The following is a 20,713-nucleotide window of genomic DNA, read 5'->3' as shown; positions in this document are numbered from 1 at the left end:
ACGGCACAAGGCCGCGGGTGGCACAGAGCGCGGCCTCCAGGAAGCGGCAGGTTCCGGCCCCGCCTACCCCGCAGTGGCCCCGCCCCACCGCGCGCGGCTCCCGCGGTGCATTCCGGGCCGGCGGCCCTTACCGCGGCGCTCGTTAGGGATGGCGGTGCCGGGCCCGCGCGCGGGCCGCTGGCTGCCGGCGCTGGCAGTGGCGCTGACCGTGGCCTTGGCCTGCCTGGTGCTGCAGGGATCGCTGCTGGGCGCGGCGCTGGGCGCGGCGGGAGCCTGGTGTGCCCTGCGGCCCGGCCCGCACGCCCCGCGCTTGCCCGCCCAGCACCCTCCCGCACGGCGCCCGTACGGCAAATCTGCCGCTAACGGCTGCCCGGCCGCGGGCACCGTCCGTGCTGAGAGCACCGTGTCCCGCCGCTACTACCTCGAGTGAGCGCTGGGGGGGGGAGGACGGGGCCGGATCCTCCCGCCGCTAACAGAGGCGCTGACCGTTGTGTCCCCGCAGGGCCCCGCCGCCGACCGTGCGTCGCCGGTACCCGCTGCCACCGGACCGGAGCCCTGGGACCGTTTTCCTGCCGGTACGCTGGGACAGTCAGATGCCCAGGGGCTCGCCATGGGCCCGACGCCCAGCCCCGCTCCGCAGCCCCGTGACTGTTAAGGTTGCCGGCCTGTCTCACTCTCCTGCGTGAGTACGGGGAGGGCAGCGCCGGGAGAACTTCACCTTGATGGGACCGAACAGGGGGGATCTGGACTTGGGCCCCTTGGTCCTGCAGCAGCTCCCCGGGGGCGGCAGCCCGTGGTGTGAGACCCCAACCCCCCGGGGAGGCTGCAAGAGGATCCCGGCCCCCTTTATGGGGGAGAAACCGGGCCCTGGTGGGGGATCTCGCTTTGTGGATCGTAGCTCGCCTAATGCCCTGCACTGCCTTGCTTTGACCCACAGCTTGACACAACAAATCTTAGCTAGGAACTTCCAGGACAAAAGCAGCCCAGACCCCTGCGCCAAAGAGACGGTGCTCAGTGCCATCAAGGAGTGCAGGAAGAGGCCCTTGCAGCAGGAGGACAACCAGGCTTTGGGAAGTGATCATGAGAACAAGAGGAGGTAATGAGCCAACAGTCCAGGTCGCTGCCAGTGAGTTGGGAAGGTCTAAATGGGGCTAGTGGTTCAGTGGTGGCAAACGGGATGTGACCAGGAGTGGGTGGCAAAATGCTGCTGAAAGTGAACTGGGGAGGGAAGCACAGCCATCCCATCACCTGGGCCTCTGGGCTGTGTTGGGAAGTTCTCCTGGACTTTGTTTTGCCCTTGAGATTAACGGAATGTGGTTTAGGGTTTTGTCTGGGCATGCTTGTGGGTCAGGTGTGTTTCCTTTCATTGCTGAGGGTGGAAAAGGCTGGGATGTGGTTTGGGTAAGCTTGGCTGTACTTGAGCTGGTGGGGGAAGTGGCTTCTGTCATCACAAGGATTCACAGACTGGGGAAGCGTGGTGGGAAATGCTGGGATGCCCTGCAGGCTCATCATCTCTATCCTTCAGTTAGACCCAGGCTTCCAGGAGTGACAGGATCCCCGAGCCTTACCTCCCCAGGTGGAAGCAGTGCCCTTTAAGCAAGCCATGCACTTCCTCTGTGTGCTGTAGCTAGCAAAAGGAGGTACAAACACAAAAGTGAAAGACTATCTTCTGCTTTTGTTAGTCCAGATCAGTGGCTTTCAGCTCTGAACTCAAAGTAATAAGGGCTCAGTGTCTTTCCCAGTGCTCTGGGAAGAACGAGGTGTAAATCCTGGGTGCCAAGGTGTATGGAGCCTTTCTCTCTGCCCAGGCATGTTGCTGCCTCACCATTCTCCCCTCCTGGTTTTAATCCTTGTGGATATGAAGGCTGTTTACCTTGTGCTCCTTGTATGCTGCAGCTGCCTGCCTGGGCTGGAGAAGAGGAACTGCAGGAGAAACTGCAGAAGAGTGGCTTGGGCAGTACCTGGTGCATTGTGCTGCATGCTGCACTGGGGCTGCTGCTAGAGGTGGCCCAGAGAGCGCAGTGGGACGAGTGGTGGTTCACGGGGCTCCTGCAAGGCAGGGCCTGCCCTTCTGTCTGCCACTGCCGAGCTTCCCTCTGCCCTTGAACCCTTGGCTTGGTGAATCTGCAGCCTGCAGGAGCCGAGCAGGACAGCAACAGGATGGGTGCACAGACAGCATAAGCTTGGGTTTTTTTTATTTGATTTCTTTCAATGTGCCAGTGCACAGCTGTGCCACAAAATCCAGTTTGAAGGCATTAATGTCTGGCAAGCATGCCAAATGATTTTAGGCAGCAAATCCTGCAACCTTTGAGGGCAGAAAGAAGACAAGGTCACCTGGTGAGCTCAGGATCGCCCATGCGCTGGACCAGCATGCTCAGAGCTCCAGGGAAGCACATGGGCTAAGTGACAAGGCGGATCATGAACCTCCAGCCCAGCTTCACAGGAGGTTTGCTGTAGGACTTTCAGACTTCAGCTCTTGACTGAGTCATGGTAGGAAGGGGATCCATTTCTTACTCCCAACATTCTGGGGCACTATTTAGGAAGAAGTCAGAGATATGAGTTTCAGAGGTCAGGTCTCTTCCAGAAACAGGCTGCTGAGTCTCTCTGAAATATTTTGGTTTCAAATAATGGATTTGACCAGCAGGCAGCTGGTGCAGGTGCTGGTGCTTAGAAGGAGGCAGTGAGGACAGGACCAGGTGGAGAAAGAACCTGCAGAAGGATGCAGATGAGGGAAAACTCTGTCCTGGGTATTGGGTGGCAGGAAAAAAGCAAGTTTTGTGCTTTCCGGTGCTGAGCCTGCCTGGAAAAGGGTCCTCGCCCTGGGCTGGGAGCCCTCCATGTTACCACTGACTTATGCCCTCTCTCCTGCAGGCGCTGTGGCAGCAGTGAAAGTGGGCAGTTGGCTATAAAGACACCAGAAGCAAACGGTGCCCCTGCCTCTCTTGTACCAAAGTAAGTACTTCAGGGCAAAAGCAACTCTGTGAACTGGGAGTGGGGAGTCCAAAATCCTGTAGGTTCTGGGAAGGGTGCTTGCCTTTGTCTTGGGGAGCCCAGCTTTGGGGAGATCATGAGAGCCTGTGGCCGTGCCTTTGGTCTGTCACCCTGAGCACAGGTGGTGGCTCTAAAGGCTGTGCTGCTGCTGAGGCTTGTTTCTGAGTCCTGCAATGTAAGGAGGAGTGGGGTTGCTTTCCTCCACTCACCCTACATTGAAAGGACCTGTGGGGAACTCATGAAATCTTTAACCTCCTCTAGGCCTGAGGCTATGAAGAGGGACCTTGACTCGCACCACCCAGAGGAGTGCTCAAAATCGAACATCTCTTCTCCCAGCAAAACATACACGGCAGGCATCCCAGGTTCTGAGCGCAATGCAATCGCCAGCTCTTACAGCTCAAGCCGGGGACTCCCACAGGTAGGAAATGTCCTGCCTAAGGCAGCCCTGGAGCCCAGCGTGCAGCTCTTTTCCCCTCCGCGCTGTGCCCCGGCCAGTCTGCTGGGGGATACATCCAGAGGAAAAGGAAAGACAAAATCTCTTTGCTGTGCGGACACCTTTTCAGCTGGAGGCAGCAGCACGTGTGGGATCCCTGTGTTCCCACTTTGACGTGGGTCTCTTCAGCACCTGCTGAGCTGTAATGGCTGATTGTGCCATTACATGATGGCTTAGTCATGGCTATTAGGGCTCTGCAGCTGTGCAGGGAAAGGTTTTCTCCAGGGTGGATCAGTAGGGTTTGCTCTGGCTGGGCCAGCAGCATCTTTCGTCTCCGTCACCTCAGCCATAAAGAGCCTGGAGGCCACTTGCTCCCAGAGTGGATTCAGTTTGGGGTGCTCAGACTTTGGCCTCCATGGCCGTTCTGGAGGGGAGTTGAACAGCATTGAAGCAAGAGAGGCTCTGGGCTTGGCAGCTAGCACCTGCTAGATGGGATTTATCTGTGGTGAACAGGAGAATAGGAGTCTGTGCTCCCCTGAACCAAATCAGTTACTATTGGTCTCTCTGTTACAGGTGAAGAGAAGGTGTCTGAGTGTGTCCCCACAGTCCAGCACAGCATCCTCCTGCTGCGAGATGCCAGAGTGGCCTCTTAAGAAGGGAAGGTAATGTACTGCTCATCTGGCGAGCTCCTGCTTGTTGATGCCAGCTGGGAAGAAAGCAGTTACCTTTCCAGCTATCCTAGTACCTAAGTCCTGCTCTCCAGTGAAGCCATGACACTCCAGGCCTTGAGACACAGCTGCTGGGTCACCCAGCTGTGGGGAAGCCCTATTGTGTCCATCAGCATTCCTGCAGCCTTGTTCCACTGTGGTCCTGGCGGCAGCGCTGACCTGCACCATCCCTGCCCTGCTCCCAGGCTGGATTAGAGCTTGAAGGGCCCAGATTGCTGCAGCAGTGACATTGCTGTGTGGTGTTGGCATGTCCTGGGTCTGGCTGGTTGCCAAAATGCTGCAAAGAGGCAGCCCCCGATTTTTGCCATCTCCTCAAAAGCAATTCATGGGAGCTCCAGGAGGGCTGTAAATGTAGTGCCCACCTGGGCATGCAGGCCCTTGTTCTCCTCTCTCCTGGCTCAGAGAAGGACCTGACCTTGTCCTCACTAAAAGCGACATAGCAGCTGCCCTGCTGACAGGATGGCTCCAAGCCAAGGCCCTGCAACTGGCAGTGGCTCCCACCCGGGATCCCTGGCTGCTGCCCTGAGGATGCCCGAGCCGGCCCCCTGGGTAGGGGAGAGGAGCAGCTCCTCTGCCTGGAGCCACTCTCAGGCTTCTGTGGTGACTCAAGGCTGTTGCCGTGAGCTCTGCTGTTTGGCAAAGACAGCAAAGAAACACAGCAGGGATGCCTGTGGGAGTCCTTGGCGTGTTGGGTCTCGTCCTGCTCCCAGGGGAGGGGGCCAATCATGGGGCTGACCCTAACTGAGTCTCCCACTTGCGCAGGGAACGGGAGATGCGGCATTCCAAGAGTTGCACTCCAGTAAAATTGGACAAGGCTGTGCAGATGGAGGAAGGTGAGTGTAGGTGGGGCCCAGCTCTGTGCCACAGTTGGGTGGGCCACTGGTGCGGGCCAGCAGCGGGACACGAGGTAGCTCAGGTCTGCAGGTGGGACGAGCTTGAAGTGTCCCCTGGAAAGGAGGAACGTGCTGGTGCTGAGGCAGTGGCGTTTCTGCTGGCCTCAGCGACTGCCCTAAAGGGTTTTCCTGATGTTAATTGGGGGACACTGACAGATAACTTGGGGGCTGGTCTGCAAAGGGGAACACCAGCCTCCATGCCAGTATGGTCCAGGTGTCAGCCTCAAGAGCAAGATCTGCTGCAGTACGAGTAGCACCCTGCTGAAATTCCAGGCTGAACTCGTTCCAACACTTCCTCAGCTAAAAGAGAACGGAAATTTCGTGTGCCCATTGTGGCTAGGGTCCTGTGGCACAGTGCGAGATGTGGCCACGTCTGGCAGTTTGTGTGGTTTGTGGTTCGGGTGGGCAGCGGGCAAGGAACGTCTGTGGAGGTGGGATGGGGCCGCTGGCCCGTGGAGCCCCAGCGGGCTCTTGTGACAGCTTCCCCGTGGATCTCTTGTGGCCAGCTGCTGCCCCAGGGTATCGCAACCTTGTCCGCGGCTTAAGGCCGTGTCCCTGGCTCTGCCCTCCAAGACGGGCATCCGGAGAGGAGTGAGAAGGGACAACCCCTCGGTATAGGCCAAACGCCCCTGCTGGGAGCTGCTCCTGACTTGTCTCCTCCTGTAGCTGTCGAGAGGGCTGAAGAGAAGCGGCGGCAGTCCCCGAGCCCACCACCATCGCCGGGAAACGGAAGACCGCGCAGGAGGAGCATCTGCCTGCTGGTGCCCTGGGATAATGAACCACTGGTGCTGGTACGTCGCCGTCTCGCAGCCTCTTTGGCCTCGTCTGGGGACAGAATGTGCCCAGTGCAATTTGTGCAGGGCTGGGGGCAGGCTGACCTGCCTGCCTTGGGGCAGGAGGTCTCGTCCTTGGCTGAGTGGGAAGTGAGGCTCTCCCCTGCCCCGGTGCGTGGTGGCTGTGCGTGACTGCTGCCCGCTGCTGGAGCAGGTACTGGCTGGGCAAGGGTGCTGTGCCCTCAGCGCCAAGCTGGGGGCCAAAACGAATGGGGACCAGAGCTCTGCGGTGGCTGCGGCAGAACCACGGCTTCCCGGCTCTGGAGCCAGCCTGCTTCCACACCTCCTTCAGAGCGGCTCTGCCGGCTTCCCTGAGAAGGAACTAAGCTACTGCTCTCTCTTGGCAGCCCCCTGCGCCTGACCCGGGCTACCCCATCACGGAGGAGATCATAGAGGAGGAGAGGAAGGCAGCGCAGCAGCGGTTGCACCGACTCTTGCGACCTAAGCCGGGTAAGGGCAGAGTGGGAATGTGAAGGGCACAGCAAGGAGGAGAGAGCCGTGGCATGGGCTGGCAGGGCAGTGGGGTGTCCGTGCAGCGCAAGCTGAGGAAGCTCCTGGGCCAGTGCTCCCTGGTCCTCGTGTGTGGTGCAGTCCCCAGGGTGATGGGCAAGGGTCCCGAGGGCCGGAGCTGTGAGCTGTTCCTGCTGGGAGGCTCTGCTAAGGGGTAGTCCCATACAGCAAGTTGTGGGTCTTGATTTTGTGCTCCCTCCCAGCAGATGAGGTCCCCAGCACCACTGCAGAGGGTATGCTCATGTCTGGGCCACTGGCTTGCACTGTGACCTCACCATGGCCTGCTCCTTCCCCAGCTAGCACCAGCTCACTCCCAGACAGCGTGAATCAGCCGCACTGCTCTGCATCTGCTTCCATGCTTGCGGGTAAGGAGGAGGAGGAGGGTCAGCAGAGCGGGCCTTTGGCAGAGCAAGAGAGGCGCAGTGGGAGCTGTGCACTGCCTCTGTGGGAGGTGGTTGGCAAAACTCCCTGTTCAAATGCTCTGTTGGCAGCAGAGCTGGCAGGTGGGTCTTGAGGGGGCATGTTTGGGGACACCAAGCTCACGGTCCTGTTGGGAGCTGCAGTACAAGGGTAGGTCTGTGGCATGGGTGGATTTTCTCCAGAGCCTTTGCGGCATAGGTGTGGGCGCTTGGCAGAAGAGCCATCTCTCTGTAGATGACCCCTGTCCCTAAATAAGTTCTCTCCTTGTTTGCAGACTCCACTGGAGCTGCAGTAGTGTCCCAGCCACTTTCATCAGCTGCCCAGCTGCCTGCTCCGGCTCTGTCGCTGGAGTTGAGTTCTCTGCCTGCCACCTCTGCTGACACCAAGCCTGTGCCTGTGCTGAGCACATCTGCCCTGACTGTTCCTGTTGCCCCCAGCAGCACAGCACCTCCTGCATTCACAGAGCTGGGCCAGACTCCCAGCAAGCCTCCCTCCTTCCCAAAGCCAAGCATCCTTTTTGGGACGCCAGACACCACTCCCTCCAACCAGCTGGCAATGAATGCAGGCACTGCTGTGCCTACCACAACCGCTGTCTTCAAACCCATCTTTGGTGAGAGCTCAGCCCCCTGTGCCGCTGTTGTCTCCACCACCGTCACCATGCCTGTGAGCTCAGGCCCTTCCTCAACACCCTCTACCACCACCATGTTCAAGCCCATCTTTGGCAGTGTCATCACAGCTTCATCTTCAGTAAGCACCTCTCCTTTTGCCTTCCAACCGTCACTGCAGCCGGCCTCGGGTGCAGGTGTGCCTGCGGCCTCCACAACGACCCTGGCAGGATTCACAGGTCTCCCTAACGTCATCTTCACCACGGCAGCTATGACAGCCACCACAGAGAGTTCCTTCACAGACGCCACCATCAAACCCGTCTTCAGCTTTGGCGTTAATGCACCCACCTCCACTGGCCCCACCACCAGCCTGACCATCGCCACTGCCACAGCCACCAGCATGTCACAGCCCTTCCTGTTTGGGGGTCCTGCCACCTCAGCTCCCAGCACAGAAATCAGCTTCGCCACCCCAGGGTCCACGCTCCAGTTTGGAAAGCCGACTCCAGCCACAGTCACTGCCACCACCACTATCCCAGGAGGCCCTGCCTTTGGCCAAGTGCCTTCAAACTTGATGGCTCCTGCCACTACTGCGGGCTTTAGCATATTTGGTGGGACCACACTGACCTCTTCTACCCCAGCCACCACAAGCCAGGTGACACTGACATTTGGCTCCCCTGCTTCAGCTTTTGGCAGTTGCGCTGGCGCAGCTGCGAGCCAGCCGCCCACCAGCCAGCCTGCTGCTGGCCCCAGCAGCTTTGCCCCCACATTCAGCTTTGGAGCCCCTGCAGCCCAGTTGGCTGCTCAGCCGACATTCGGCAGCAGTGCTCAGCCAGCCTTCGGCACAGCCAGCACCCAGGGCTCCTTCGGTACCAGCAGCACCCAGGCGGCATTTGGGACCACCACATCGGTCTTCTCCTTTGGGACAGCCACCTCCACCACCGCCAGCTTTGGTTCCACCACCCAGACCACGAGCAGCAGCAGCACTGGTGCCACCATCTTTGGCACCACCCCTTCTGCTTTCAGCTTTGGAGTGACCACCCAGCCAGGACCCTCCACCAGTGCCTTTGGGGTCGGCACGCCAGCCCTGAGCAGCGGCTCCCCTGCTGTAGCTTTCAGCTTTGGGGCTGGGCAGAGCGGGGCAGCCCTGGCAGCAACACCATTCGGCTCCTCCCTGGCGCAGAGCACGCTGGGTGCACAGAGTCAGAGCACACCCTTCGCCTTCACCATGCCCAGCACACCCAACAGCAAGCCTGTGTTTGGAGGTGAGTCGGGGCGGACGGGGCTTCTGCACGGGTGAAGGGCAGGGTTAGATTTAGGCAGCAGCTCTCCTGCCAGACCTGGCTGAGCGGCCCAGGCTCAGCAGCCCTGAGGGCTGGTGCTGGGGCTGTGCAGAGCCTTGCCATGTGAAGGGAAGGTGCTTCCCTCACTCGTTGCCCCAGCCCCAGGGGGTGGAGGGGAATCCGAAATGTCACTCCTTGCCCCCTCTGGATGCACTGGATGCCTCGGCCCCTGTGGGTGCTAAGCCAAGGCAGGTGCTGTGCAGGAGCCAAGGTCTTGCCAGTGCATAAAAGCTACTTGGAACATCTTGGCAGGTACAAATGCTGCCAGACAGGAGTTGCAGTCGATTCCTGCTCACTCTCTGAGGCTTTCCCTACCACTTTGCATGCACCCTGGGCCAGCTCAGCTCCCAGAGAGCTGAAACCCCCATGCTGAGTAATTCCTTGATCTAGAAAGACAGAGACCTTCGTTCCTGCCTGGTCTGCAAATCCTCCTGTGCTGCCCTGCTGGCAGGAGAGCTCAGGGATTACCACAAGAGCGCCACTTCTTGCATTAAAAGGGCTTCTTAGGTGAAAAGGCTGATCTTGGGGACTGCGGTGCTCCAGCCCCTGGGGGCAGAGCTGTGCCTCCTGCAGGTGCTGCCAGCTTCCTAAAGCCAGGCTCTTCCTCCTTTGCTGACCCCAGCTGATGGTGGCATCTTGCTTTCCAGGAACTCCTGCACCTACTTTTGGGCAAAGCACACCTGTCCCAGGAGCAGTGGGGAGTGGAAGCAGCAGCCTTTCCTTCAGGACTCCCAGCACTCCTGCCTCAGGCTTTGGAGGAGTTGGCACTTCCTTTGGTAGGGAGGGAGTTAGTGCTTCAGGCTTTAGGAGCTGATGGGTCGTGTAGTCCCCTTGGGCTGGGGGATGGTGGAAGGGCCAAGCTGTGCTATAGGAGCCAGCTTGGGTGGTGGCTGCTGGGCTCTGGGGATGCAAAACCTTCCATTCCCACTGGGATAGGGATTGTGCCAGCTTGGAAGGTGGCTGCAGAGACCTGAGCAACCTTTGTGCTTTCAGGTTCGTCCGCCCCCGCCTTTTCCATCGGGGCAGGATCCAAGGCCGGTGCTCGCCAGCGGCTACAGGCACGGAGACAGCATACCCGCAAAAAATAATGGCCAGTGCTGCTGGTCCCCCACCCGTGGGGGCTCCAGTCCAGAGCAGCACCAAGGTGGGAGCGGAGTGATGGGGCCAGGCTCCATCTCTGCTGCCAGCAAGAAACCGTGCTGGGTGGCAGCGCCTGAGGTGGTGAGCCAAAAACTTCTTACTTGAACAGTTCCACAGCCAAGGCTGGGTGAACCTCTGTACATATCTGCAATGTTTCCTTCCTGGCTTTGCCATGTTTCATTAGGTGTAAGCTTTTCCCCATGTGCTTCTCCTCACTGAGCACCCCCAGCCAGCCCCCACCATGTGGCATGGCAGGCAGCAGAGCCCCATGGCTGCAGAGGGGCTGCTTTCTGGGCTCCTGAGGGATGCTGTCTTCACCAGGTCTGAAATCTTCCCCCCCCACGGGGGCCTGGTGAACACACTCCTTCCGCAGGGCTCTGCTTTGTTGCCCTCCCCACGGCAGTGGAGCTGGGGTTAGTGCCATCCTGGCCTGGGCCCCCAGGTGCCGTGGGTGACCAGCCCAGTCTCCACAGTGGGGTGACAGCCCCTTGCAGCTGAGGATGCACCGCACCCTGGTACCTCAGCCAGGGATGGGGATCTTTTCCCCCTCAGCCCTCACTGCTCCCACTGTCCCACTCGTGTAAAGCCCTTTTCTTGTTTAGCTTATTTGTGCTCCTGTCCCCATGCGCTCATTGAATCAAGTTTGGAGGAAGAACTGATCCGTGTGCGTGGCGGCATGTTGGTTATGCCGGATTTGCTGTAGGGAGTTTTATTCTTTCAGGGAGCACCCATCCCTTTTTGGAGGACATGTCCTGGCTAATTGGGTGTTAGCAGCAGCATCACTGTGTGGCTGTTCGCGCAAGGGCTTGTCCCCATGCTGTGGTGACTGAAAGCAGCCAGGGCTGGGTGCTCCAGCCCTGGCAGTCTCTCCCCTCTCCGTGTTTGGGTGCTCTGGAGCCAGCTGGGGAGTCGAGAGCGGATGGGCATCCTCCCCAGATCCAAATTGTTTTCCGTCTGTGGCTCATCCCCACCCCTTTGGGGTTTACCAGCTCTCAGGAGCTGCGGTGCTGTCTCCCCTGGGGCCATTCAGTGGGAGAGGGGCAGAGGCTGCCAGAGCCAGGGGTCACCCGAGAGCTGCAGCCCCTGCCTGTGGTGTCCCCACCACCTCCAGGAGGGCTTTGCTGCCAGGTCTTTATTCTCCGAGACGTGTGAGTGTGTGTGTCAGGTGGAGACTAAATTACAGAAAAAATACAAATATTTAAATGTTTTTTAATGAAATAAAACTTTATTTTTATATTTAAGCTCAACTGCCTTTGAGTTCCTTCAAGCTTGGTTCAGTGAGGGCGCAGACCCCGGAGCACTGTTGGTAGTGTTCAGATGTGCTGGCCCCTGCCCAGCACGGCCCAAGGGACTTGGCTGTGCCGGGGAAAGGCAGCTTCATACCGTGGACTCTGCTGCACTCCCCAGCCTGTTACAGCATCTCCTTCCTTCTAAACTGGTATGTACATGGATGTGACTAAAGAGGTTTTGTTTATTTTTGTTCTTCTCCAAGGATGAAGAGCATTCTGATGGTGAGGGGCTTTCTGGGCCACCAGGACCAAAGTGTCGGTTCTGACATTTCTGTTGAGGATTTTTTACTGTTCTATTATTCTAGAAATGTTCTGCTATTGTACTACTATTGTTTTGCTTTGCTCTTGTTTTACTGTGAATGTGCAATTTTTTTTCCCCATGCTTTTTATGTCCCCCATTTAAAATAAACAGACGATGTTCACACCTGCTTGCCCAAGTTTGATTCCTGGGCCAGAGCACATGGTGCTACTTCACTGCACATTCTGCTTGTGGGTACTTGCTCCCACTGTTCAACTACACCTGTGGGGTTCAACAATACTCGTTCATACTATTATTCCTATTTATTTTTATTTCACTTGTTTTCCTCCTCGAGCAGAGTCCCGTGGGACCCTTTGCACTGCAGGACCCATCAGTGTCCTCCCTTAGCTCCCTGAGCAGGTCCTATGCCCCAGCAGACCTCCTGTCCCACCAAGGGAGTGAGCAGGTCCCAGCATCCCCAGCTCTACCTCGGCAGGCAGGACCCCTTCTCCCTTCGGGACTAGGTCCTTAGTCAGAGGCTTCCTCTTGGAAGCTCACTGCTGCAGCAGTCTGTGGGCTGTTGGCTGTGCAAGGATGGGTGAAATGTCTTTAGTAACACTTTGGAAGGCGCTGCCGTTGTCGAGGCCGAGTTTTGCTGAGGGACAGTGAAACGGAGATTCATGAACCACTTTATCCGATTTAAAATGCTTTCTCTTGCCCCCAATGTAATCTACGTGTTTAAATTTTGCCTCGGAAAGGTTAGGGGCGTAATTCCTGTATTTGGCACGTGGACGTGGCCTCCGTGTGGAGATCTCTACATGCATGGCCAGACTGGGGAGATTCCTTGGGTGTACAAACCCTTCCCTGCTTGTCTTTCAAGCGACCACTTCTTCATGCAGGCTTGATGAAGCACTAGAGATAATCGTGTCGGAATTTAGCTTGTCACTGGCTATTAGCGCTAACATGCCATTTATAAATCTGCAAAGGAGATGCTGAGTAAGAGCCTCAGAGGGTATTTCTTAACCCCCTTAGCACAACAGGATGGCTGTAGGTAAAAGACCCCGCATTACAGAAGCTTGATCTCGGCTGAAGTACAAGCTTAGTGCTGGGAAGGCCATTTCCTCCAAAGTCTTTTTCTGCAGCTCTCTGGTAGTGGGATCTTGATGGTATTGACCAACAAACAAGTGTACGTGCTTGCATTTCGTGTCCCGTTTGTAGGTGAGCAAGAGCATACGGTGAGCATCCGAATAAATAATCAGTATTGAGAGCTGGTTGGTTCTTGCCCGTGTCAACAGGAGCGTAACTCCCTGCGCGGCTGTTTCCTGACCAATGAGCTGACCTTTCCAAAGGGACATGTCCAGGCAGCAAGAGGCTGCTCTTGCTCCGTTGCTGTGGTTACGGCCCGGCAACAGTTCCCAGGGCGTAGGGAGCTCAGCTCCATGTTGTGGTTACAGCCCTGCGACAATTATGAGGACGTAGGTTGCTCAGCTCCGTTGGCTTGGCCACAGCTCTGTGACCCTTGCAGCGGGCAGTAGAGCTGCAGTGGCTGCTGCGTACACAGCGGGGCTGGAGAGCCGAGGCAGGAGCAGCGGCATCATGCTGGGCCAGAAGACGAACCTCAGCAAGCGCATCCGTGAGATGCGTGCCAGCATAGCCTTGCAAGGTGCTGCCCCGTTGGCTTTGCGTTATAGCCAAGTAGGGGGCTTTTAGTCCCCGCATCATCCTGCATGGTACCAACAGCTCCTCAATGTCCTGCAGGGCAAGCAAGGAACTTGTACAGCAAGCCACAGGAAGAGAAGTTCACGCAGAACGTGGAGCGGCTGCCCCAGCTGCGAGAGGCGGTGCAGGAGGATATCTATGTCCTGGGCCTTGCCCGCAAGGTACCGGCAGGTCCCATTTGCTGCCTCCGTGACTGTGACTCTGCTGGACGTGCAGAGCTAGCTTCTCCACTGGTCCTGTCCAGGAGCAGGGAGTGCAGGGCAGCAGGAGGCTGGGACCATCCCCAGGCTGGCAGTGATGTGTTCTCTGCCCTTCTTCTGCCCACAGCATGAGCTCACCATCGCTGAGGCTTGCGGAGCGGAGCAGCCCTTGGGCATTGCTTTGGCCAGTAAGCCGTTGGAGGTAATAGCAGAGTCCAGCGGGGCCAGGCTGCTGGCAGTGGGCTGGGGTTCAGGGGATGCTCAGAAGGAGCGGTTGGAGGGAACAGGCAGCTGGTGCCAGCACCACGACAGCCCCGCAGGGCTGGTGCAGTGAGACACGGGGCGTCCATGAGCGGTCCCGTGGGACCCTTTGCACTGCAGGACCCATCAGTGTCCTCCCCTAGCTCCCTGAGCAGGTCCTTTGCCCCAGCAGAGCTCCTGTCCCGCCAAGGGAGCGAGCAGGTCCCAGCATCCCCAGCTCTACCTTGGCAATGAGTTTTGCAGGCAGGACCCCTTCTCCCGTGGGTGCCCAGCGAGCCCTGCCTCCAGCCTGGCAAATGCTCACATCCCATGCAGGTGGCCCAGGAGAAGCTCCGGGCTGAAGTCTATCGCCAGGTGAACACATGCAACATGCTGCTGTACCTGGTGGAGCAGCGGAGCCGGGCCAAGGAGCGGCTGCAGAGGCGGCTGCAGCAGCTGCAGGATGTCCAGAGGGCCGAAAAGCAGCAGCAGGCACAGGTGCCAGGGCCCCTCCCTGGGGTGGCAGCACCCGTGGGGGGTTTCAGTCAACCCTGCCCCCCTGGGTGGGCACTGGTCTCAGTAGATGGGCTCACCCCTTGTCTCCAACCTTCTCTGCCCCAGGTGGTTCGTACCCTGGAGGGCAACATAGAGAAGATGCAAACAAAAGTCCGCGCTGGGCAGAAGGTGACTGCCCTGTACGTGGCGGTGCGGGATGCCCTGAGGAAGGTGAGCTCATCCTCACCGTGCCGTTGTCTCACCCGCTCCCCCTGCAAAGGCACTGAAGGGCCCAAGGGGCTGTGCTGGTGGGACACCCTCCTGCAGGAGGTCCTCCTGCTCCCCTCCACCTTCTGTCCCAGCACAGGGCACCCCTGGGACTCAGTGGGCTCTGGCTCCCCGTGTCCCAGGAGCTGGCCCACCTGCCTCTGCACCTGGACCTCCTGAGTGAGACGGCCGAGCTGCAGCATAGGGAGGTGGAGGACATGGAGCTCATGGCCTCGCGTGGGCTCAGAGCTGCTCGTGGAGCCGAGGTGAGACCATCGTCCAGGGCACCTCAGGGTGCTTTCCTGCCCTCCAGAGCCCACACATGGCACCAGACGGCCGTGCTGCTGAGTCTTCCTTCCTTCAAGAAAAAGCAAGACTGAGCTTGGCTTCCCCGCAGCACCCAGATGCCTCCATAGCTCCTCCTGTGTCTGGCTCTTGGGCCGGGCTGCCCTGAGCTGGGGACAGCTGCCTGAAGCCCTGGCCACGGGGAAGGTGGCATTCTCCATTCTCTAGCTGGCCTTGCTCACTTTCCTTCCCAGGCTGTTTACAGGGGGTAGGGGGTGGCATTCTTGATGCTGGCCATGCCAGGCTTAGAAGCTCACAGAGGTCCGCTGGAGCTTTGGGAGCCACTTCTCTTCTGCTCTGCTCCAGGAGCGCATGGTCAGGACGAAAACCCAGGTCCTTGCAGAGAGGGAGCTCAGGCTCCGCACCCAGGCTGCTCAGAAAGAGCCCAGAGACGGAGGCTGGCTCAAGGAAGCAAAAGAAAGGGCTCTGAAAACGGTGAGCTGGGGGACCCCGGCACATTCAGGGTTGCCGGCATAGGGCGGGCATCAGTGCCCAGCCTGCCATGGGTGAGGGGCTGCAGGGCCAGCTCCCCCAGGCTGCCAGCAGCTCAGGGGTGACGATGAACATCCTTGCAGCAAGCCAAGCATGACCTCAGCAGGGACTTCCTGAGCCTGCCCGCAGAGGACCCAGTGGTGGGTGAGTGCCTGTCAGGGTGCAGGGGGGGGATGCAGGCGCAGCCGCAGGCATCCTTCCCTGCCACAACCTTTCCACCGCAGCTGCCAAACTGGAGGCCACCAAGTCCCAGCTGCAGCGGGAGGCCTACGTGAGGGAGAAGATAGAGGAGGCCAAGGATGTGGTGCAGTGCTCCCGCCTCTGGGTGAGGTGAAAAGCCATCTCTGGTAGAAGCTGGGGCTGCTCCAGCCCCAGGGAGCTGAGCCTTGTCTGCTCACCTTGTTCCATGGCAGGGTTATCTGCTCTCCTCTGTCCCCAGAGCCCCCCAGGGCCCCTCTTGTACAGGCAGGGCTGGAACTGCTTTGCTCCACGCCATGAACTTGCAGTGCTTCCTGTGGTTCCTGGTGCAGAAACCTCCCCAGGAGCACGGCCCAGATCCTGTACCCTGCAGGAGTGCCCTGGGCTGAGTCCCTGTGCTCTCCCCCGGCCAGGACATCCCCATCAGGCTCCAGGCACAGCAGAAGTCCCTGCTGGAAATGGAGCAGTACCTCACAAGGTGCAAGGAGAAGAAGCAGGAGCTGGAGAAGGCAGTGAAGGAGCTGGAGATGCAGCGCGATGAGCTGAAGTTTCGCCGGCCCCCAGACACAAGCAGGTACTGCTGGCCTCCGGACACTCATGCCAAAGGGGCCGGCACCCTTAGGGGCAGGGGGACACGTGCATGGCAGGTGTCCCAAGAGGGCAGCCCTTCCTTTGTCACCCTGCGGCTGCCCACCCCTCCCGCACTGGGAGGCTTTCTGAGCAGAGTGCTGCCCCAGCTCTGGTGCTGGCAGAGCACGCAAAGCTCCTGCGCTGGCAGCAGGAGGAGCCTTGCTCCTTGCCTGGCATGGGAAGTGGGAGCAGCAGCAGCGTGGGGTTGAGTTGCAGGCAGCATCTCTGCTCTGCGCTTGGGGGCAGGGGAGAAGCTGGGCAGCAGCTTTTGCAACAGCTTTGGGGTGTCTGCACCCCTGTGCCGTTGTATGGATGTGACCGTGGTTGGCTCCAGGGGGCTGGTGGAGGAGCTGAGGACGAGGCTGCAGCGGGAAGAGGCTCGGCTGGAACAGGGGCGAGCCCAGCTGCTGAGGAGCCAGGAGACGCTGCTGGACTTTGAAAACGCACTTGACAACCTCTTCGTCCGGCTGCGGGGCATCACCGTGCCTGGCCAGGTACCCGCCCAACGCTGGGCTGAGCAGAGCCCAGGCTCTGCTTGGTGCTGCAACGGCACCGTGTGGTGACACTTGGTGCAGCGACCATCACCCCAAGGGGCTCGTTCTCCCCACCAAGGCTGTTCCCTCTCTGACTCCAGGAGCATCCTGTCAAGGCCATGGCAGTGGACGAGAAGCTCCGGCAGTGTGAGCAGAAGCTGCAGTACCTGGTGCAGCGGGTGGCTGACCTGCCCCCCTCCAGCCACAGCGAGGATGATGAGGTGCACGGCGGCTCCATCCCTGCTGCGCTCTTTGGGGACCCGCACAGGCTTTCCCGGGTGGCCCGTGCCAAGCCATCCTCCCAGCTGGAGGATGGAGGTGCTCGAGGGAAGAGCCACGGAGCAGCTCAGGCCCAGGTGGCCCCGGGCTCTGTGGGGTGTTCCCTACCAGGGGCACATGGAGCTTGGGCACCCCTTTGCTTGTAACACCCGCCTCCCCTTCAGCTATGAACACAGCCTCTCTTTCACAGACTTTTGTGAAGGTCAGGCAGCTGCTGGAGGAAACCCTCATGGCCGATCCACGGAACCGGAAGGTTTCCTTGGAGGACACGGGCGTGGGGCTCCGAGGTAGGAAAGGGGACACATCCCACGGCAACTGCCCCAGCCAGCCCCTGCCTCCTGGCATTTCTGGCTGTCCTTGCCCATCTCCCACTGTCCCAGCAGAGCCCAACCCAGGAGTTGCTGCAGGCGTTGGGGCTGACCGCGCTTGGCTCCAGGCCTTTGAGCATAGTGCTGGTTTTCTGTGTGCATGTGGGAGACTGGAGGCAGATGGTGGCTTGGGGAGCGTAGAAGCACCACAGGAGCAAGGGGGGATGCTGTGGTGCAAGCGGGGAGAGCCTCGTCTTCAGAACCACTTGGCTGTGAATCTTCTTCACAGCCAGGGCTTGGCTCTGCCAGTGGCCTCCTCCTATGGGAGCTGCCGGCTCCTCCTGGGGACACAGGCACAGCAGAGGCAGCCCCACAGACCCTCCCCAGCCCGCTCCTCTCCGCTCTCTCCTCCAGACGATTTTGATATCCCTGACAACCACAGTGGCCTTGTCCTCACCAGAGAAGCCATCAAGAAGCAAGGGCTGGACTTGATCGAAAGCAAGAAGAAAAGCAAGAGGAAGTAGCGGTTGCTCCCCGAGACCTGGGGATGCCCCAGAGCACCCGTTGTGCACTTTTGCCTCCTGTTAATAGAGGAGACGTTTTTCATTCCATCGGATGCGCTTGGTGGGCTTTGTGTGACTGCAGGTGTGGGGATTCTATTGCCAAAACGTAGCACAAGCTGTGGTTTTGAAAGGAAGCTCCAGAAGGAGCATGATGTGCCAGTGACCACGTGGAATGGAGCTTCCCAGAACCAAGAGCCCAACAGGCACGTTCTTCTGCAATGCCACTGTGCTTTACTGTCACCCATCCATCTCCTGCCCCTGTCCTGTTCTCATGTGCTTACCACAGCCAGGGGGGTGAGCTGAACTTCTAGGAACTACATCATGGATAGCCTGCATAGAAGAGCCAAAATTAAAACACCCAATGCCTCCTCCCACAACTGTGCCAGGACAAAAAGCTCTTGCTGGGCATCACCTACACATGGTGAGCACCAGACAGGCCCCACCGACACGCCAACCTGCCCTTTCTCAGCCACCCAAAACTCCATCCCTCCACATGGAAGGGAACCAAGGAAAAGCTAGGGTGGAATGTGGGCATTGGCAGCAGCAGAATGGGAGGAAGCCCTGGGATGGTGAGGCAGCAGGAGGCCTGTGCGAGAGGACCGCCACTCCCCGGCGCTGAGGGACTGAGGAGCAGTGGGTCTGGACCCCAGCTGGGCACACTGTCCCCACCACAGTGGGGCGGTCATTGGCATCCATGAGGAATGGCTCAGGGAGATCCGAGAGGAGCCCAGAGGAAGGGGAGGGGGACAGAAAACAAAAGTGATGCGCAATACAATTGTTCATCCCCTGGGTGTCAAGGAGGCTGCCCAGCAGGATGCCAAGATGAAATTCCTGCAGAGCACCTTCACCCTGTGTGAAGCTGGCAGAGACAGGGGCTTCTCACAATGCCTGAAGGAGTTCTACCACCAATTGCAGTGTTAATAAACCCATTAAGCTGATGTAAACGTCTACTGGGGAGTAGATGCCCAGCATCACCTACACATGGTGAGCACAAGAGAAGCTCCACATGCCAACCTGCCTTGTCCTCTCACTACCTGCCCTTGTGAAAAGCCCCTCTCCAGGTTTCCTGTCTGCCACTTTAGGTACTGGAAGGCTGTTCTAAAGTCATCAAGAGCAGAAGACCATTCACATCTGGAAGGTATCCCCAGGATACCAGTGAAATGTTGACTATCTGGTACCTGTAATCCTTTACCTTCCTTTTACTTTCAGGACCCTCGTAACTAGGCCTGGAGGAGATGCCAACTCTCTGCATCCAGTATTTCCAGCCTCTGAAATGGCTTCCTGCCCTGTGCTGATGTTGAAGTCCATCCCACAGGCAGAGCAAGCCTGAGGAATTAGGGAGCAGGAGCCAGCGCAGGCAAGCCAGCAGCTGGGATATTGCACAGAAATGGCAGTCCATGCAACACAGAGATGCTTTTAGTTCAGCTGCTTTCATTTTTTTGCCCCTTCATATAATTCTGTAATAATCACCCTATTAACAATGTTCCATTTGCCACACACCTTGGGATATTAATCCTATTAGTTCGTGCTAATCCTCTGCAAAACAAAATAGAAATATTCATTTTCTCAGGGTAAAAAAAAAAAAGAGGAGAGAAGGAGGTGGGGGAAAGAGAAGACAAATTTGCTTTCAGAGCTTTGCTGTTCTGTAAGGAAACTGAATGGTAGTGGGTCTCCTGTAGTCTTCATATAGGATTCCATTATCACATAATGGCGTGTCACATACTGCCTGGTGATAAGAGACAGTCTTTCAGATTATGCATTAACTATCATATTCAGAAACCAGGCATTTTTCTACCCATTGGGGCATCAAAACACAATATCCCATTTCCCTTTCCTTCCCCAACCCCTTCTTCCTTTATTACCCACTAAGTAAAGAGCAGGGGGGACACTGGGCTGTGCTGTGAGCCCAAGATAAACTTTGCTGAGCAGGGAAAAAGAACTGCAGTGAGCATCCCAGAGAACAGAGGTCTTTCCTATAGGCTTTCATTTTCCCTCCCACCCCCTCTGGTGCTGTATTTTTTCCTACTGCCGTGCAGGATTGCTAGCAGCTTCCATTCTCCCCTGGTCCACAAAGTGAGACTGGCACCTACTGGAACCCGCCTGGAAAGGCTGAGCTATTTCATCACCATTATTTTCCCCCTCCATCAGACAAACAACCAGTGCAGCAGATACAGCATCAGAAGCACATGCCGCATTAAGCGTTTGACACAGCTCTAGCTTTTTAAAGGTGCTCAATTTTTAAGCTGTTTTGTGGTATCTGGGGGTAACCATCATTGGTCTCTTCATTTGTGTCAGCCCATATGGAGGGAACCGCAGGCATAGGTCCTGATAAAGCTCCCAGGGTTATTTTGGATCTTTGAGGCTATTCAACTCTGCTATGTCTGAGTACATAATGGAAGCAAGACCAAACATCCCTCCAGGTACATCTATTCATTAACTTCATCTCCCCTTCCTACACACACTCTATGCTGGTATTATCTCCTCACGTGATGAGTTCATATGCTGGTCCATCCTCTGGGATTCAGACCCCAAAATGCTGCTCTTCTATGCTTTTCCCCTCACCACAGACTTATTCTTTGATGTCGCCTTCCAAAGCACCGCTGGCCAGCAGCAATGGAGCAGCAACTTGGCTTCATTCCTCTCCCTGCTCCCATCTTTCTTTGCTGGCCCCACTCCCCACCATAAGAGCAGCCTTGTTCCCACTCCAGACCTCCAGGACAGCTCACACAGGCCTCCAGCAAAGCCCAGACATCCAACTCCTGTTCTCCAGGCTTCTATGAGCCCTGGAGAACACATCCTGACTCCACCAGGATCATGCAAGAGAGCAGCTGTTTCACAAGAGTTCCCTGCCAGTTTTGCTCTGTACTACACTGTGCATTTTATCATTTGCTTCAATGCATGGAGCAATGTGCCTCCCAAATCAGAGATCATCACCCCAAAAGCCACAAGATAGATGCCACAGATTACGCAAAGGCACATGAAACAGGGGGGAGGAAGGGCTGATGCCACAGCATGATCAAGGAA

At 57.8% G+C, this 20,713-nt stretch overlaps 2 protein-coding genes across 3 annotated transcripts; both read left to right on the top strand.

The window, feature by feature from the left end:
* The first annotated feature begins 143 nt into the window (after positions 1-143).
* On the top strand, positions 144-11,606 carry POM121C (POM121 transmembrane nucleoporin C). 2 transcript variants are annotated; one of them, XM_061470612.1, is made up of 13 exons: positions 144-426; positions 503-682; positions 938-1,096; positions 2,872-2,952; positions 3,253-3,409; positions 3,998-4,086; positions 4,915-4,985; positions 5,712-5,836; positions 6,226-6,328; positions 6,595-6,753; positions 7,083-8,675; positions 9,401-9,529; positions 9,747-11,606. In XM_061470612.1, exons 1-13 carry the CDS (start codon positions 149-151, stop codon positions 9,839-9,841), a joined length of 3,219 nt encoding a protein of 1,072 aa, XP_061326596.1. In that variant the 5' UTR covers positions 144-148; the 3' UTR covers positions 9,842-11,606. The 2 variants fall into 2 exon arrangements, with proteins under 2 accessions (XP_061326596.1, XP_061326595.1); XM_061470611.1 differs by having other exon boundaries at positions 6,592-6,753.
* Positions 11,607-13,016: 1,410 nt separating this feature from the next.
* Positions 13,017-17,650, top strand: LOC133278211 (coiled-coil domain-containing protein 183-like). Its single transcript, XM_061470736.1, has 14 exons — positions 13,017-13,083; positions 13,179-13,300; positions 13,467-13,541; positions 13,916-14,077; positions 14,201-14,305; positions 14,485-14,607; positions 14,993-15,121; positions 15,262-15,322; positions 15,403-15,503; positions 15,790-15,950; positions 16,341-16,500; positions 16,641-16,760; positions 17,009-17,105; positions 17,541-17,650. Exons 1-14 carry the CDS (start codon positions 13,017-13,019, stop codon positions 17,648-17,650), a joined length of 1,593 nt encoding a protein of 530 aa, XP_061326720.1.
* Positions 17,651-20,713: the final 3,063 nt, after the last annotated feature.

This window comes from Pezoporus flaviventris, unplaced genomic scaffold (assembly GCF_033815535.1).
Source record: "Pezoporus flaviventris isolate CSIRO_AGI_PZ_B2104156 unplaced genomic scaffold, CSIRO_AGI_Pfla_v1 ptg000063l, whole genome shotgun sequence".
NCBI lineage: Eukaryota > Metazoa > Chordata > Aves > Psittaciformes > Psittacidae > Pezoporus > Pezoporus flaviventris.
The sequence above is the reverse complement of the archived record's forward strand: the minus strand, read 5'-3'. Positions and strand labels throughout refer to the sequence as shown.